Raw genomic sequence first — 19,033 nt, forward strand, 5'->3', positions numbered from 1 at the left:
TTTCATTGTTATACAATGCCTGGTAGATCCTCTGCTGTTCTTCTTTATCACGACCAGAGTCAAAACCGACTGCTTTCAAAAGCATGTCGCTAAAACGGTATTCTTGAAAAAATAGACTGGCAAATTCCAACGGTCTCGGATAAAATCCTGCTGATGCCCAGTCCAGTAAACAGATACGGCCATCTTCCAACCAGATAACATTTCGGGGGGCTATGTCTAAATGACAGAGCACGAGTGGGGTAGGATCAAAATGAACCTTGCTATCTCCGGGGAAAAGCCGGCTGTTAAACCATTTATTCACTTGCTGAACATTGCTAATGGTCAGATCATTTGTATCTGGCCAGAGCAAGCCAATTGAAGGGCCACCACATAGGCTACCAGCCCTATCGTGGGTAATAGAGTGAAAATAGTCAAGAATGCGGGCGAGTTTTTTAATGTGAGAGTCTGAAAGAGGATCGATAATTTTGCCCCGAATATAATCCGATATTATATAGCCCCAACCCTCATCGTCCACAAAAAAAGTATAAACCGAAGGGACTGTAACGATATCTAGATCAAGTATACCGTATACTTTTTGCTGATTCTTTGCCTCATAGGAGGTAACAAACGGGCCGAACTTGACCACCAAGTCGCAATCTAGTAGCTTAGCGACCTAGTTACCAGACCTCAAGCCTCCAATAAGCTGATCCTCTAGACAAGAACGGCAAAAGTCAATGATCGACTAGTGATTGTCGAATTGACCAGACATAGTAGCGTCAGATATTAGAAGGCGAGGTAGAGTAAGGGATAGAAAACGATCGATAGCCTCGATCACTCTAACGCACATGATCTACCGGCTCGGATAATAGATAATCCGATGTCTTATAACCCCTCCAAAATGATAGCTAGCTGAGCAATATAGTTATACTGCTTTCCCTCCCCTATTCCTGACTCAACTTTGAATTGAAGAAAAATGGTGAATCTAATTCAAAATCAAGTTCTAGCAGATACCCGGCCTATTAGTCATATAAGAGTTGTGGTTCACACTGGTGCTGCAACAGATAGGTCGGACAACCATTGCTCGATTTATCTCCTTCTTCGGGCCGGTGGATCAGTGCGTGTGAATATAGTGACAGAGTATAGAGAAATAGATGGGCGTCTTGAATGGTCAAATCTCGCATATCTCCTCACCAATTCGGCGATACGGCACTGGGACTATCCGGTTACTATGGCTATTGAGGTTCGATATATCGCTGATACAATTTACCGAAATTTCCGCCATCAATATCAGTTCTCCGGTGGAGGATCTGGCTGTCGTTTTTGGGTGTGAGTATACCTCTACTTGAAGTCAATTAATTATCGCCATGAATATCAATATAGTCGCACTATCGTGTACGACATCGAAAGCCGTCAATATATTGCCGCGGGAACATCAAATGACTTGTGGCGACACCTACAATACCTATACCGCCGGGAGAGGGATCCTTTGCAAGTAAATTGGGTCCAGGGGACATTTATTACTCCTTAAAAATGGTCTTCTATATATATACTCAAACCACCAGTCTGAATTGGAGGGAATAGTCAGAGCTCTTGGCTTATCTAAGGACCATTTTAGGACCGTCACTTTGAAAGCCTATGATATTTTTGACTGTTAATATGGCAGTCCAAAATAGCGAAGCCAAGCGGTAATTCATATCCATGGTCAAGGTGGCTTTGAACTACACTTAGTCCTAAAACTAGTGCAACCAGCCTCACTATACTGGCCACTTCAATACATATACTATATACGATAAATTACAGGGGGATATCACAACAATAAGAGATGATTGGGACTTTCTATTGATATATAATGCCTATTAAGTAGTAAGTAGTCATTTAATAGAGTGAACAGAATTTTTATAATGTGGTGGTCGAGATATATATATTTTCTGGCCTCTGTCGATGTAATTTTCGATACTGTAACAATGCCTTGATTCAATTTCTTTGCAATTGATATATGATCTTGAAAGGCCTTATCGACAGTTATCGACAAACAATCAAAGAAAATAGGAAGGGGGGTTTTCAGACATATTGTTGTAGTTTATCTTATTTCAGTGTTTTTGAGGTGGCCAGCTCGCTTGTCCAGCTCGTATATGAAATACGTTAACTATGACCTGTTTAACGGCAAACTGAACTCATTATTGATTGGGTGTACAATCCTGCGGTCCCGGCAGGTTTACTTAGGCCGCTATACCCAAGTGATTATATAGGAGTATCTAACCGTTAGGCCAAAAGATCATAGGGACAATCGGAATCCCCTATTGTCACTGCAGCGGTATACCCTAGACTCCGCCACAGGTGGGCGAGTGCCGGGTCACGTGCGTGTTGCTTTGCTTAGTGAGATTCTGTAAGGATCGCATGGTTTCTATTGGATAGTACTAGCTAGCGAATATATCTCATCTAATTACATAAGCCAATATTAACCTCTTTGTGGGATTACTAAGCCCCTGCCTTTAGTAATCCCTCTTGCTGAGAGCACTTCCTTGGCGCGACCAAGGAATCTGCCTCAGGCACCAAGCAGTAAGCAAACCCTGCAAACTGTTTGGGAGCACATTAGCGCCACGAGGTGGCTGATATATACACTCAGGGAGGGGCAGTTGGGCAATTTTCAGCCAAATCCTAGATTGCGCCTGATTCCCAGCATTCTTAGTCCATATTTGAATCTTACAACCTTTAATACTGGTTCTATACCATTTTAACGTTTGACCACCGAAACCACGGAGCGCCCAGGGTCACTCAAAATCTCGGTTCACCAAGCTACGAAGTATCCCGCAAAGAGAAACTACTTTATAAGAATTCTAGCGAGTATAGCGGACTCTGCCTCTGCAAGATCCTTGGTATGTCGGTAATTATAGCCCTCTATAGGGTAATGATCTAATGCAGGATCTTGAAAGAAACCTATATTGCTTGAAATACGACCTTATTAGATTCCAAACATAAGCTGGTGAAAAAATAGTTGAGACAAAGGGTAGTGGCGCAATTATCCTTCCAAGAAATGTTGGAGTCTGGATTGCCGGGGGAAAGTCAAGAGATATTGAACGAGACTGAGGGTTCGATGATTGTTGAAGAGGGTCCTGCATATATCTTGTTTGCTAAATTGACCCCTGTATAGTGTCCAAGTCGCAATTTAATGAGTCCACGATGTGGTTGTGCTCTCCATATATACATTGTGACGCAATCTGTGACTTCGGAAATATAGTGATATTTTTCCCACCTTCGCAACTCGCTGTTGTCTATACCCTCACATATAGCAGCGCCAAATGCTGATTGTATACCGTAGAAAGACGCACCACGCAAAGTAAAGTAAGCGAAATCTGTAGGGCAAATTAGTGAACATTGTCGATATATAGCACCGTATTTTTCATACCAATGTCCGAGTCTAGTGAAGATATCTACGTATATAGTGGTAAGGCAGCCTGCGAGCCACTCGCCTGATATTCTGAATGGGATTGAGAGAGAGCAGAAAGAATCTTTTGGCTTGCGAAAGGGAAAAGTATATCGGTAAGCTTGAATGCACAACCCATATCTAAACAAATGGCTATATCTTGACGATTGTAGAATATTTTTGACCTGACACATTCAGTGGTTTCTGGATAACCGCTGTCCGTGCTCTTTGGAAGATAAGTGGGAGAATTTTCAACAGCGTCATATATAATAACCGCTTCGCCCAGGTTATGACTTTACATGACACTCGAATGATTAACAACTGATTTCGAGCCGGTCTGTATAGCTCTGTATTGCCCTCTATGGTGCGGTGAATTGGGTGCACTATATCTCTGCAACTTAAGGCAGCAAGCCTGAAAAATCAGGCATTTAGACGTTGGCCGCTAACTATACACCTTCGTAGTGCTGGGAAGGATAAGTTGAGATATCTTGATATTGATAGAATTTTGAAATGGAATGCAAAGAAGTTGGTCAAGTACAGTAGTAGTAGTAGTAGATTATTACTCTGTCCCCTCGCGAGTTGATTTAACCACTAGACCAAAATACGAATCCGTACCCAGCTTAGTGGGTTGTGGTTTAGAATACAACTTCGCGAATGATATGCAGGATACGACAACTATATATCTTCAGTTATGTACATGTAGAGAGATCCACTTCCTGACTTAGAGCCTCGTCACGGCCTTTCGTGGCCCACTGCCGCTTCAATTGTTAGGCTGCCCTCAGGGCGCACGACTACGAAACCGCTGTGACGCCTCGGAGAAGTCCAATATGGCCTGAATCATCTTCACCCTCGAGACGGTGTCTGGTTGACCTTTCTCCCTTCGTCTGAGCCTCCCACTCTGTAGAGGCTCAAAAAGACCCGTGGTGGTACTGTGCAAAATACGTTGTAGACAAAGATAAAGTGCTTCCATATATTGGGTCTTTATGTTATACTTCAATACAAAACGGGATGTAAGAAATGCTCATTCACCTCCTGCATGATGCACACGTGTAGCTTCAACTATATAAGGCAAGATATGGTGTGAAAAGTTTCCATCATACTGTATGTACTAAACCTGATAAACTCTAATGAACTACCTGCGGCTCGCACTGGCAGTGCAGTTTTATCTACATCAGATGACTGCAGATTTGCAAGAGCATTTGCATGCCGGGGTAGACGTGAGGGTTGGCAAGTGATCTGCAAGGGGTGTCTCAGTAGCCGATTTACCGGCTGAGATTGAAGGCAAAGTTAGACTGTCTGTAGGCGTCGACGTGAATATCGGAGTTGGAGATTGATCAGCACGGGCTGTTTCAGAAGTGGACGTGCCGATTGCAGTTGAGAACGAGAACTGACTGCCTGCAGAGATCGGCGTGGTCGTCTGAGAGGAACCTGTATTACCAATGCTACACCCACTGGGCACCTTAAGACCGTTTTCTAGCATACAACTAGACGTGTCTCCCTGTCGGTTGAGGAAAGACACAGTGCCGTTTTTGTTGACTGTCACCCAGGCAACCTGCTCTCCATTTTCAGTGCCACATATATCAACTTTCACCGACTTATCGTCGAAACCGGCACCAATAAAACCTAAGGAGTGTTAACAATAGCGTGAGGGCCTTTGATTCAAATTGGACACTCACCTGAGCAATCATTGCCTTTCAGCTTAGCAAAGGTTGCTGAGTAGCCTGTACAGCCGTGGTTATTCTGAGACCACACTCTACAGTTAGTCTCGCTGTCATTGTCCTCAATGATAGCCAAATAACTGCCCGCCACAACATTTCCGATAAAGAAAAGGTAATTGAAGGAACGCATCCTGGACTATGCGCGACTTCAAGGTAAGCAAGTGCGATGATAGTGGCGACTGGCTGGGGCCGAGGATTATTTATATTCGAGACGGAATCATTCAAAGCGACAACATCACTTTTACTGACCCTCTTGAACGAAGAAAAAAAAGGGGTGGGGGAAGGCACTTACCTGTGGTAGTGTTCTTTTGGCATAATTCTCAGCAGTACAGCAGACAGGCCGATTGATTAGAAGCGGGCAGTCAGCTCACATGCCGACCGGTGGTGGCACCTCCAACCTGCGCAATTTGTCCGAACTGACTTACAGTACTTTAATTGGATATTGTTTAACTTACACTGGGAAAGTTCGTGAATTGTGCGCTGGGAGCGGAAATGTGACATATTGGGTTCTTTATGAAAAGAATGAGGTGCCCAACTTGTTTCGACGCTGGATAGCTTCTGTAATGGCTCTTATTAATTGAAATATTCTCATATTGCATTACTGTGCGGTCAACAGGCTAAGGGCATGAGGGCAGATAAATCCTAGAGCGGTCAAAGTTAAGTGCGGTCAAACCCAACGGTCCAGATTATCTTAATTCGAAGACCACAACTACGTACTGGTAGACCCCTGAGAGTTGAGGCTGTTTAAGCTCGGGTGTCATTAGGTTTAATCACGGTTCACGTCGTAAAGGCTGAAGTGTGCAACTAATCATTGGCATCTTAGACCAGGTGAGCAGTTATTTTCATTCTATATCGTAACCACTTCAACAGATGGCCACGCACTACCCCAGTTACACTTAGGTTGATTAACGACCAGAAAAAGTCCTCACATAACCCATTCAACATCTATTCCCTAATAGCCCCACTCCTACCAACTTCATTTCGAAGTTATAGCGGTAGAGACTTGATCAAAACAAGCTTCCTTGCTGGCATGGGCAACATGTCGAGAAATTCCTTCGCTATTACAACGAGTCTGTGGGTCCTAGGAGGATTGCAGATCAGCTTAGTCTGCAATATATATAAGGGGAAACCTCCGCTGCTCTACCTTGCCTTTCACCATATATATATATATGTGCAGCAGAGAAAGAAGGTGAGATATGATATAACTTGCCCAATGACTGGGGCATTTGCTGATCTTATTAGAGAAACATGCTTGGCTCCGTCTCGTGGCAATGTGTTTGCTGTGCTAGCAAAGACGCTCAGTGCGTGAGAGTTAGAGCTATGAAGCATCAACCTGCATCACAGTTCGCGACAATTTTGATGTTCCTACTTCCTTCGAAGCGACATATCTGCATTCACACTATATGCAAAGAATGTGTTCAGGCGCGACAATTTGTGTTTCCGGACGAACAAATGAGCATTATTGGGAAGGCCAGAGTCCAGTCGAAATTGTTCACGCCAATTCCTTGGAGAAAGCAAAGCTGGCATCTTTGGTTGCCAAGCACGGAATGCCAAGAGATCAATCAACTGATAATGGATAGCGGAGAAGTCCGTTTTAGTATCTACATGGATATATTCTTACTGTGAAATATTTGTCATCACCTGCCTATTTGTTCATGGAGCTGCTTGTGCTCTGCTCTGTGCGCGGCGGTTCCTGGTAATTCAGATGATACCATTATATTAAAATATTAAATGTACTAGCGATCAATCCCATCGTAACGCTACGTCGTGGCTGTAGCAAGTATGACTAGGCGCAGTATTCAGGAAACCATTAGAATCATGTTTCGTCTTCTTCAACGGCCAAAACAGTCCACTATAGATCGGTCTCAAACAGACCTACCGGAGAAAACCCAGACACACAGCTTCCACCATTACTTATATACAAATAGATATTTTGATACGCTCAAGGTGAACAAGCAATATCCATCCAGGTGGTGTGTAGGAAGGGTTAAACGCTGAGGATCATACGGTGCAGTATTGACAGCTGCCATACGATATACAAACTTACGGAGGTATGAGACATAGCGCGTAGGGTTGGTCTCAGAGGGTGTGGCAGTTGAATTATATAACTCTTCGAATCATTAGCCCTCCTGGGTCATCGCCTAGGCTGCCGCTTACCTTCTTGTCTGGTAGTCGGAGGCGCTCGAAATCAGTTTTATTGGATTTTATATTACCGTACTGGGATATTGCCAATAATAGGTACGTGTCTTCAGATAATTAAGCAGAACAGATAAAGGACACTGCAATTAGAGTTTGACAAAATAACAAAGAGTATGACCGCTATATATTCTTGAACGAGAAGTCTAGTAAAGAGGGGCGTGTCTATAATCTCTCGTTTGCACTATTTAAGTCGATCGTCACCCGGCGGCATTCTGAAACAGCCAGTTGCTTTAACGCATGGATTAAATGGCGAGTTTCTGTGCGGGAGCCTCTAGGTGGGTAGATTGGAGGCGACGGCAACCAGGACCTCCAAGGTTCTTCTCATAGGACTCGTGGCGGAGGTGCCCCCAGCGGGAGGCCTCAGACACAGGTTCTTTGCATGGAGTGATGTTTCTGTGACAGGTGGTCTGTCTGCACCTCAGTTTCACGCAGAACTGCCTGAAGTATGTCCTGGATTTTTCCTTCCAAGACATCCACCGGTGCTGGTGAAGCCGAGAGAGAATTCTTCTTTTCGATGCAGACCAGGCAAGCTTGCCGGTCTTAGAGACCTTAGTTCTAGATATGTTAGTAACAGACAATCCTCCGAACCAGGATGACAGCAGAAGGTGAGTTGATGCAAGAATCGGGAAAGGAATTCGGTAGGAACCTCCACAGCGGGCTTGTTTATGTAAATGTGGTCTTCTGTTCAACGGTGTTATGGGCTTACCCGCCAACACCCTTGTCAATGATTCTCCACCAGATGCAACCTGACGCAGGCTAGGTACAGGATGGATCGAAATCAGTTTCACCACTTCTTCACAGAGATTCTTTCTCGAACCCTCTGTCGAAACACACTATACCTATTACGGTTACTCTTCCCCTGAACCCCTTTCTTGGCAGTATTCCGATACAATCGTAAATAACAGCTTAAAATAGCTTCTGTATTTGACTCGTATGGTCTCCAGGGATTCTAGAACGTTGATCTAGCAAACAAGCCAAACAAACGAATGCCTGCAGCTCATTTGGAGACGTGGCAGGAATTAGAATCCCCATTCTGCCAACCACTTGCCCTCTAGAGTGACCACTGTGAACGAGCGAGTTGTATAGAGACAGTACTAGTGGGTAATATTTTTTGCTTCTTGTAACAGGCTTGGCCTTCTGATTGGGGACTAGCATCTCCTGAACTGACTGGTCGTGATCATGCTGATGTTGGATCTGCTAGAGCCTTGAAACAAGCACGATGACTGCTAATTCGTGTCCTAATGACCATGATTCTCAGCCGCATGACCTCGAACTTGGGGATCAAGATTCGCAATATGCCCCCACTCCAGGATTCTACGGTCGCACGCCTGCGTCAAGTTATGGGCGCAGCCCTTCCCTCGACTATCACTTCGAAAACGATCCGGAAGTCCTGTCACAACAGCAACCACAACCTCCTCGACTACTTGAGCTATCCGAATGGTATGAGGGAATGTCAAGTAACGAACTGCCGGCAAACTGCATCCAATATACGATAGAGTGGAAAGTCACCGTGAATAAGAAAGTGCTCTCGCGGGACACTGAAGAGGACGTAGCCCTGACTCCGAGTGCCTACTGGCCGACGACCCTGAAGGGTAAGTTGGAAAAGTTGTTAGATGGAAAGACCCCCGGTAAAGGAAGGGTAAAGTCGGACGACACCTCGATCGTCGTGTCGGTGAATGATCGCTCCCAACGCGACCTGACGAAACGATTTGACCATCTCGACATCGATTGGACTGCCGTGGAAAAGCAACTGCTCAGGTGGGGCGAACTGTGCCGTCGAGGCAAGAAACTAAGGTTAAGTATCACCTTTAAAATATGTTGAGGACGGCCGTCTCTCCAAAACTGCCTCAGGCAGGGTCGAAAAAAGAGGAAGGTCATCGGTCACTAAACGGATGCTCAACGAACTAGACGTTCAAGTGGATGCCGAAGAGAATTCATCTGGGCAAGAATCCGTTTGGCGAGCTGTGTACAACCTGATGCGTTGTCCTTCTTCATCATGCCATCTTGGCCCACATTGCTGGCAAGACCCACACGGGAAAAAGCACTATGCGCTGAGGAGCCACCATTCAAAACGTTTAATTGCCTTTGTGGAAAAAGGCAACACCCTGCAGTCTCATGAAGACGTCCCGGAAATCTTTCGTGAAGAACTATTCATGGAAGAGCAGCAGCGGCTGGAGAACCAACAATCCAAGAAAAAAGATTTGTCCAGTATCCCAGGAAGTTGTCCCATCAATATACATTTTAATGGGGTGCAACCTTCCTCTCAATTGGAGAAGCCCGGATCCTCCGCATCCCCAGCAATGCCTTCGTCACCAAAGGCCCAAGTCAATGGCGACTTTAATATTCCTGGACTTCGAGATGTTGCGGTCAGAGAGTATAGCGCATGGCATGAGGCGAATGTCGTTGATGACCATTCAAAAGCTCAGTTTCGTCAAGCATGCGATATCGCACTGGCGAATGGTTTCGATCTTCAGCTAATCTACGAGGACCAAGATCCGTCATTCTTTATCGATCAAGGGATCATGGTGGGTATTGCCCGTCAATTCGTAAGAGATGTGGTGAAATGGGTCAGATGTATGAGGAATATTTCGCCGATTGAATGTATATAGATAGTACTCTAAAGAAGCATACAATAGTGGCTAGGAGAATCGCGATATTTGTTATTGAACTACAGTACTTGTTTCGAATATCTACTTCAGAATATAAATAGGACACAACGGTAGACGGAAAATGAGTAGAGCCTCAGGTGGGTTTCATTAGCAGTCCGTAGTACATATATATATATATGTGACGTTCCTATATCGCTGGTCTAGTCATTGAATTCTGAGCCTGGATATCAACGCCAGAATGTCTAGAATGACCCAAAGCACTTTGTTTTCGAGACCCAACAACCTCAATACACCAGTCGAGGAAGGTTTGAAACCCTTGTTCTGAGTTTTCCTTATACCGTACCCAGTTCCGTCTAATGAATGCTTTCAACTCCGAGAAAAACTCCTCGATCGGATTCAGGTCGGGTGAGTACGGTGGCAGATACACTAGCTTAACTCCTGCTGCAGTGCACATTGCATCGATACGATCAGAACGATGAAAAGACGCGTTGTCCATGACTAGAACGGACTTTGGCTCAGGCCATCTTCCACAATGCCTTAGAAGCTGATTAATGAAGTCCTCAAATAATGCAGCGTCGGTGGAGCCCTGGAAAACACGAGAGAGTACGATCCCATCTTGGCAATACGCAGGCAAGATCTGGTACCGTTGGTCGCGGTGAAAGTTGGCTACCTGCAATGGCGCTGTGCCTAACGGAGACCAACCTGTCCGTCTAAACCCGATCCGTTTATCACATCCAGACTCATCCACATAGACTGAGTGATACGACTTAAAGTCCGACAGATAGTGCAAATAGGAATCTCGTAAATCCGCATTCTGTTCATTTGCTCTCTGTCGAGCCACCTTCTTCGACCAATTTACCGATGCGAGAGCCCGCTTGAGGCTCGAATTTGTGACCTGAACACGGACCTCGTCCCATAGAAATATTGCCATCTCGTCCACGTATAGCCCGGGTTTTTCGAGGAGGCGATCACATAGTGCTTCTATCATCGGAGGTGTGATGCTTCGTCGTCGACCGACTCGAGTTGAGGGTGCTCTGACATTTCCGAATCGGCGGAGGTTATTGCTGATGTTGATTATGGAACGCTTACTACATTCAGCAGCTTTAGCCATTTGCGAGGTAGTCAGCGATTTGCTTGATATCATGTTCTGGACCATTTCGAGCTTGGAGAGAGGGAGTCTTGGCGCCATATTGCGAAGAGAATTCTGGACGTTGACAGAGGAGAGCTTTAGGAGGGCGACGGGGGTGGGGAGCGACTCTATCTGCTCACCTTTGCTCACCCCTTTGCTCAGTGAGCAGGTGAAATAATTTTGGGTGAAAAGCCTGGGGGATGCTAGGTATTAGGATATGCACGTGACATAACGATCTCGTAGTCCCTGGGAGCCTAGCAGCACATCTCAAAGTTGCGGACCTCAGAAAAAGATGATTAAACAAAATGGCACATCATCCCTCGGTTATGCTAATCACCAACTGTGATCTAGCACTTCTTAAAATGTGCACTTTAATTGCTAGAAAGCAGTGACCTCTTCAAGCGATGAGGGTCAGATATTTTATCTGGAAAACGCTGGCTGGTCACAGTAACAGAGCCCTCATTCGATCTGACTTTTGGAATCGGGTAGACCCGTTCCTGGCAACGTCATTACCCGCCCCCACGCGGAAGTGAAATCGACACAAAACCATTCAGAAAGCGGTGTGGGCAAGCTGAAAGGTGCAATTAATCTTCCTAGCTGATCGCGCTAGAGTCACATGATGACGAGGCTGAGGAAGTTCCCCCTCTTTCAGTTCGTTAGAGTCCTACTGAGATTCTCGTAATAAACCACATTAGAACTTTCTGAAAAGAGCTACTTCTTAGTGTCTTCTGCTGGAAGAGAAAGTGCTTGATTAACACATCGCGTGGTTAGTCGAGCTGTTCTTCATCCATTATGGCTGAGAATTCCCAATCTCAGCCAGAGCAATCAGTGTCAGGACAGAACAAAGCTAGTCCCGACACACCACCATGCCGAAAGCGACTCCAACACGATGCCTATACCATCGGATGGGTGTGCGCCCTTCCAAAAGAACAAACAGCAGCCAGAGCCATGCTAGATAAAGAGCACGAACCTCTCCCGACCCCTCGAAATGATCATAACGCATATACTCTTGGCTCGATACGCGGCCACAACGTCGTCATAGCCTGCCTACCTAACATGGGAACCAATTCTGCCGCAACCGTCGCGACCTCAATGATCAACACGTTCCAATCAATCAGGTTCGGGCTTATGGTAGGGATTGGCGGCGGAATTCCGTCAAAGGTCAGTCTGGGTGATGTGGTGGTCAGTCAACCTGTTGCTGACTATCACGGGGTGATACAATGGGATATGGGGAAGCTGGAACGGGATGGGCGGTTTGTCCACACGGGCTCGCTGAACCGACCTCCGAACGCGCTACTCAATGCCTCGAACCAGCTGAAAAGTAACCATGAGATGTACGGATCAAAGATAAATGAGTACCTGGACGATATGGAAAGGAAATTCCCGCGGCTAGCGCCAAAATATACGCGGTGTGAGGCCTTGCAAGACCCATTATTGGTATCCGAGCGGTTCCGGACTCCGAGGGAAGTCTATTTCCTGTCTTGGTTGTGGCAGGCGATCATCGCGATTATCGCATATCTTCTTGGTTTATGGGCCATTAATCCGGTAAATGAGGAGAATGTGCGGGTATCAGAGAAGGCAGAGGGTGCAAGGGCCCCAAGAGATGTCAGGGTACACTATGGCCTGATCGCATCCGGGAACAAAGTGATTAAGGATGCCCAATCCCGAGACCTCCTTGACAAAAAATACGGCGGGCACTTACTATGCGTGGAGATGGAGGCAGCTGGGCTCATGAATGACTTCCCATGTATTGTTATCCGAGGTATTTGTGACTACGCGGACTCGGGAAAAGAGAAAACCTGGCAAGAATATGCGGCAGCCGTGGCCGCTGCGTACGCAAAGGAACTTTTGGGATGTGTGCAGCCTAGTGTTGTTGATACGGAGGATACAGCAAAGGCTATTTTGGAAAAGGGTCAGTACATACCTACCTGAATAGATCGTTTGCAGGTGTCCAAAATACCAGCAAATAACCGAGACGAATAACATTTGAATTTGGAAATATATTCTGACTGCGAGTGGTGCGAGTAGTGCAACTGCAGATCGATAGCATGCAGCAGACAACAGCTGCAACAAGAGCCACTGCAGATTCTATCAGATCTGACCTTCATACCAGTGAGATCAAGCGCTGGCTTTGTCCCCCGGATCCATCTTCAAACGCCAGCCATGCTAGGACGCTCCGCCATGAGGGGACTGGCGCGTGGCTGCTCGAATCGCCCGTCTTCCAAGAGTGGCACTCGGGGTCACGTCGACAGTTATGGCTGCACGGGCTCGCGGGGTGTGGAAAGTCGGTTCTTAGTACCACTGTGCTTGATCATCTCGCAAACCAAAACGACGATCTTATCCTTAGCTTCTTCTTTGACTTTAACGACGTCGCAAAACAGACATTGGAAGGCATGCTGCGCTCGCTTGCTTTCCAGCTTTACCGCCGTGGGGTGGACTCCGCAAACCATCTCGATGCTTTGTTCCAGGCGCACCGAAATGGCAGCGACCAACCTACGACAAAGGTGCTTTGGAGTGTTGTTTTCAAGATGCTCGTAGCTCAGAGGAAGGTCTCTATTGTTCTGGACGCATTGGATGAATCGAAAACAAGGGACGCTGTGCTCGGGTGGATTAAGGATATGGTGTCCAGGCCAGAGTTGGTCCATGTTCAGCTGCTTCTTACCGGTCGACCTGAATCCGAGTTTCTGCGCGACATTCCCCCCTTAATAGGAAAGCAAAACAGCCTGGCACTTGATAAGCAAGCCATCAACTCCGATATTCGATCGTGGGTCATAGCACAACTTTCTCAACGGCGTGATTTTACAGAGAAGCCCTTGTCCCCGAACCTTCTGGAAGAGATCCGGAAAAAGGTTGGCGACGGCGCCGACGGGATGTGAGTAATCACTGCTTCGAGCAATATAATGATAGCTTACTGACGCCTTGATTAGGTTTAGGTGGGCGTTCTGTCAGCTAGACAGCCTGGCTCGATGTCGTCACGAGGCAGCTATGGAGGAGGCTCTTGAATCTTTGCCGCTGGATCTCAACGAGACATACGAGCGTATATTTGAAAGTATACCATCGGAGTTAAAAACTGACGCGATACGGCTTCTCCAATTCCTAGTGCATTCCAAGCGACCTCTAACGCTGGCTGAGGTTAAAGAAGTGATAGCGACGCAGATTGAAGACGAGTCACGAGGGTTTGACATAAAGCGTCGATTGTTTTGCGAGACTGATATCTTAGCTTACTGTCCCAGCTTAGTGACAGTCATCTATAACAATGATAAAGAGTTGCATCTTGCCCATTTTTCTGTGGAAGAGTACCTTCTCAGACATGACCAATTCCAGATTACGACTGCCAGCATTTCCATCACGAGGACGTGCTTGACATATCTGACAGACATCAACGGTAGCGAAAGAGAGATAACGCGGTATTTTCCGATGGCAAGATATGCGGCCGAACATTGGACATACCATGCTACGTTAACACTGGCCTACGAGGAGATTACCCAAAGAATAGTGAGCTTTCTAGAAACGGAAGAGACATTTCAAAGATGGGCTCGTTTGCATCAGGCTGATAGGAGTTGGGACGATAGCCCTGGAGCTGCGCGCGGCTCTAGGCTCTACTATGCTTGTTTTAATGGACTTGGAGTGCCTGCACGCGATCTTATTGACAAGGGAGCAGATGTCAACGCGCAGGGCGGCTACTATGGCAACGCTCTCCAGGCTGCCTCACTAGGAGGCCATCAAGAGATTGTCAACCTGCTTTTGAACAAGGGAGCAGATGTCAACGCGCAGGGCGGCAGGTATGGCAACGCTCTCCAGGCTGCCTCACAGCAAGGCCATCAAGAGATTGTCAACCTACTTTTGAACAAGGGAGCAGATGTCAACGCGCAGGGCGGTAGGTATGGCAACGCTCTCCAGGCTGCCTCACTAGGAGGCTATCAAGAGATTGTCAACCTGCTTTTGAACAAGGGAGCAGATATCAACGCGCAGGGCGGCAGGTATGGCAACGCTCTCCAGGCTGCCTCACAGCAAGGCCATCAAGAGATTGTCAACCTACTTTTGAACAAGGGAGCAGATATCAACGCGCAGGGCGGTAGGTATAGCAACGCTCTCCAGGCTGCCTCACTAGGAGGCTATCAAGAGATTGTCAACCTGCTTTTGAACAAGGGAGCAGATGTCAACGCGCAGGGCGGTAGGTATGGCAACGCTCTCCAGGCTGCCTTACAGGGAGGCCATCAAGAGATTGTCAACCTGCTTTTGAACAAGGGAGCAGATGTCAACGCGCAGGGCGGCACCTATGGCAACGCTCTCCAGGCTGCCTCACTAGGAGGCTATCAAGAGATTGTCAACCTGCTTTTGAACAAGGGAGCAGATGTCAACGCGCAGGGCGGCACCTATGGCAACGCTCTCCAGGCTGCCTCACTAGGAGGCTATCAAGAGATTGTCAACCTGCTTTTGAACAAGGAAGCAGATGTCAACGCGCAGGGCGGTACCTATGGCAACGCTCTCCAGGCTGCCTCACTAGGAGGCTATCAAGAGATTGTCAACCTGCTTTTGAACAAGGGAGCAGATGTCAACGCGCAGGGCGGCAGGTATGGCAACGCTCTCCAGGCTGCCTCAGATGGTGGCTATCAAGAGATTGTCAACCTACTTTTGAACAAGGGAGCAGATGTCAACGCGCAGGGCGGTAGGTATAGCAACGCTCTCCAGGCTGCCTCACAGCGAGGCCATCACGGCATTGTCAATATGCTTCAAAGAAGAGGCGCTATCACATTGCCTTCACCGTAGTCCGGCTTTGTGGCTCCGAGAAACCTGGTTGAGAATCTTTCTCTCAAAGACTCCGGACCTTCTGAACAAACTTTGTAAATTCTTCTGTGATTACATATGTCAAATGAACGACAGTCCCGATGGGATCCACAAACATGTTGGAACTTGATATTGCCCTTTATCTGTATGATTGTCAAACACCGTCGGGAACATCCTTAGTCTACCTATGGAAACTTTGTGTAAATCGGATTTGATCGTAGGTAATATCTTTATTCAATTCGGCGTGGGTTAATTTGAACCAGGGCTGGTGGAGCTGAGAAGCTCCGGATACAGGCGATGAAATTCGAAAGACCGAACTCATCAAGGCCTTTCCGCTTTCACTTGGAAATCTTCCGGTCATGATGGTATACTGTAGCCATTGATCTGCTTCGAAAGTGTTCGACTAGGCAGAGGGAAAGACTTGAACTACATTATTCGCATACTTTAATTATTAACTTCTCGAACATTGCTTGTGTAGGAAACGGACAGGTTCAATGTCATTTTACAGTTATATACTCTTATATCCTAAGTTTCAGGGCCAATTTCTGCCTTAAGTTTGAACTTCGAAGAGGTGTTCTGTTGCTGATCACCTTATTACACATGAAGCGAGATTTTTGACTACATCACTCGAAACTGTCCTTACTAAATGTAGGGACGGACGGAGCCGATGCAAGAGTGGAGAGTTACCACAAGGGGCAGACTTGGCGGGATCAAGTGCAAGCGTGTTTCACGTAATTTACAAAGCCGAGACACGTATAATACGAGCTTTCAATACAAATCGGCACTTGAAACGAGGCTAAGCAGGATTAAGATTAGCGTGTTTAGAAGGAGGGTTCGAGAAAGAATCTCTGTGCGCAAGTGGTGAAACTGATTTCGATCCTCCCTGTACAGGGCTTCTGTGCAGATTTTGTGGGAGAACAGTGAGTCCAGATGAGAAAACGAGCTGTAGCGTATTGTAGCCAGGCAATTTTATAGGTTGTTCAAGTCGGCGGAAGAGGCATGCAGTTTTGTGCGGTGGTCTGTGAATATACTTCGCCGGTTTGAAAAGCGGTTGATATCGGTGGTTAATTGCCGCATTCTGGATTACTATCAAGCCCGGTCAAATTTCGATTATAATTCGGTCGTGGGCACAACCCTCTTCCGAGAAGGCTACGGCTATTCGTGATTATCTGTGTGTAAAGTGAAGTCGTTCCGGAAGAAAAAATAATATAAAAAGGGGATTGATAAACTCACCCCCTTTGGCTAATCTCACCCCCCTGCCTGAAATTTCTGGTATTAAACCTACCGTCTTCCTAATCAGGTGAGACACTGGACGTGATAGCTGTTTTCGTCTACCGCTCTCTATACCGCCTTCCCACTTTGTACACCGCCTTTATAGTAAACAGCGGGTACCTACAATTTATATGTGAAACTCTAACAAAACTAAGTCACTTTTGTCCTACCTCACTTTATATACCAAGGACCATACCTAGCACTAGCGCCAAACCAGGAGCTATACCAAGTACTATAACAGTAGAATAGCGATTTGCTGGCCCGCGGCCTGTTTCGGCGCCCCCCTCCTTCGGGTTTAGCGCCTTGGGACCGCCGCCAGATCCGGGATCGCGTCCATCCACTTGGGGTTTAGCCCGTCCGCAACGGGTTTGGCGCCTCACGCTAGCGCTGATCGGGATCTGCCGTCTCGCACCGCCCGTCTCGCGACATCCGCCATCTATATAATCCGCGGTGCGTCGCTCAACGACGACTCTCTTCTTTCCCACGCCCATTCCCCCCTTTCCCCCTCCATTACGTTTCGCCGGCATCATTTCCTGATCCGCTGACGTGGCCCCTGCCAGCTGAAAACTCTGCGCCCCGAACACAGCCTGCTTCCCCACTCGCGGAAATTTGAAGGAGTCGTCGGTCTGGCCCTGCGAGTCACCCGGATCGCCCTTGATTTCCCAGTTCTATATGGCTCAATACATTCTTCGTTTCATACTGTACGCTACGGAGGGTTGCTGTTCCAACCGGCGTACACATCAACTTCGAACTGCTTGATATTTGAACATGTGGATAGCAACGGCCGCTCTTTGTCCCAGGCTTCGGTCTGCGAATGCCACACAGCGCGCCGTAGAACGGTCACCTTTGCTCTTTCAGCCGACCCCTGATTGAATAACCGGTGATTCGCTCGCTAGACCCGCTTCCGCTCTCTAGCCAACCGCAAAAATGCCTCAAGGAGCTCTGGCGCTGAGCTGAGACATCGCAAACCTCCATGAATTTGATGGCTTGCATGATCGGCTTGCGTGATCGGCGAATCCTAGGCTGCCGCTCGGATTGAGGGATTTTGTCTTGCCAATCTCTTCCCAATCCATCGATTGTCAGCTGAGGTGTCCTGGAGGCTGCAACGTTACACGGTGGGTACTACGAACCAAGGCGCCCTTTGACGAGGCCGGTTGGCTAGATTCGCCCGGAGAACTCTCCAGTGATCGCCCGACGCAAGCAGCGAGTAGTATCAACGAGGCAGTGCTGTCGCAGTTCTCGGTTGTGTGGGGTTCGCAAGGCGATATACTGCATGATTCCTCAGCCAGTAATGCCCTGGCGGCGCCTGGGTATTAAAAAGGATGACTGACCTCTTTTTCCCATTCTTTGGATATCATTTAGAACGGACGTGGACACACCAGCCCAGTGACCGCTGCACTCTTATCCAAGCTTGTTTCATTCTCTGTTGGTTTCTACCTCCGCTGTGTCTCCGCTATATCTTGCCACTTTCTGGGAAACGAGGGTGGATCTTGATCAAATCGGGTTCTACCATGGCCCAAGTCGCCCGCCGCTTTCTACCAGTGCAAAAAGCGTGCCCCCCAACCACGCCCCAGCTCATGTGCCACGATACCTCCAGCAGTCTTTTCCCACTCGGTTCGGCTTCTGTCCAGGACCGTGTGAGGTACCCCTAGGACAGTCACTGCCACTGACCGGTACAACTCATGAGTGGAACATGTTTGACTTCGAGATCAATCATGTCTATGGACCCACTCCGCCTGAAATGACGAAAGATGTCGAACCCCCAGTGACAACAGATATACCAGCTGCCTGTGATATTCTGTTGGATCGTTGAAGTTCCGCGCTGGCTTTCTCAGAGCCAGTGCCATCGACAGACTCCGCGGGAACAATTTCGTGTCCTGCAGGGCCAAATCACCTAGACCCTATTCCTCCTGAT

The 19,033-nt window shown here is 47.3% G+C and overlaps 4 protein-coding genes across 4 annotated transcripts; 2 read left to right on the forward strand and 2 right to left on the reverse strand.

Moving 5' to 3' along the window:
• Positions 1-3,042: 3,042 nt before the first annotated feature.
• On the reverse strand, positions 3,043-3,695 carry hrmA (the record flags this gene model as incomplete). The annotated part of the gene is made up of 2 exons (XM_057249398.1): positions 3,043-3,332; positions 3,446-3,695. Coding segments are annotated over 2 exons (540 nt in total), but the record flags the coding sequence as incomplete, so codon positions are not given.
• Positions 3,696-4,670: 975 nt separating this feature from the next.
• N7479_001702 (uncharacterized protein) lies at positions 4,671-5,251 on the reverse strand (the record flags this gene model as incomplete). The annotated part of the gene is made up of 2 exons (XM_057249399.1): positions 4,671-5,026; positions 5,080-5,251. Coding segments are annotated over 2 exons (528 nt in total), but the record flags the coding sequence as incomplete, so codon positions are not given.
• Positions 5,252-14,818: 9,567 nt separating this feature from the next.
• N7479_001703 (ankyrin repeat domain-containing protein) lies at positions 14,819-15,828 on the forward strand (the record flags this gene model as incomplete). The annotated part of the gene is made up of 2 exons (XM_057249400.1): positions 14,819-14,840; positions 14,876-15,828. 2 exons carry the CDS (start codon positions 14,819-14,821, stop codon positions 15,826-15,828), a joined length of 975 nt encoding a protein of 324 aa, XP_057113832.1.
• A 2,801-nt stretch (positions 15,829-18,629) lies between these two features.
• N7479_001704 (uncharacterized protein) lies at positions 18,630-18,931 on the forward strand (the record flags this gene model as incomplete). The annotated part of the gene is given in 2 exon segments (XM_057249401.1): positions 18,630-18,753; positions 18,771-18,931. The coding sequence occupies 2 exon segments, from the start codon at positions 18,630-18,632 to the stop codon at positions 18,929-18,931; spliced, it is 285 nt and encodes a 94-aa protein (XP_057113833.1).
• Between the last annotated feature and the right edge of the window lie 102 nt (positions 18,932-19,033).

This window comes from Penicillium vulpinum, assembly GCF_028829585.1.
Source record: "Penicillium vulpinum strain IBT 29486 chromosome Unknown utg000001l_segment0_segment0, whole genome shotgun sequence".
NCBI classification, from domain to species: Eukaryota; Fungi; Ascomycota; class Eurotiomycetes; order Eurotiales; family Aspergillaceae; genus Penicillium; species Penicillium vulpinum.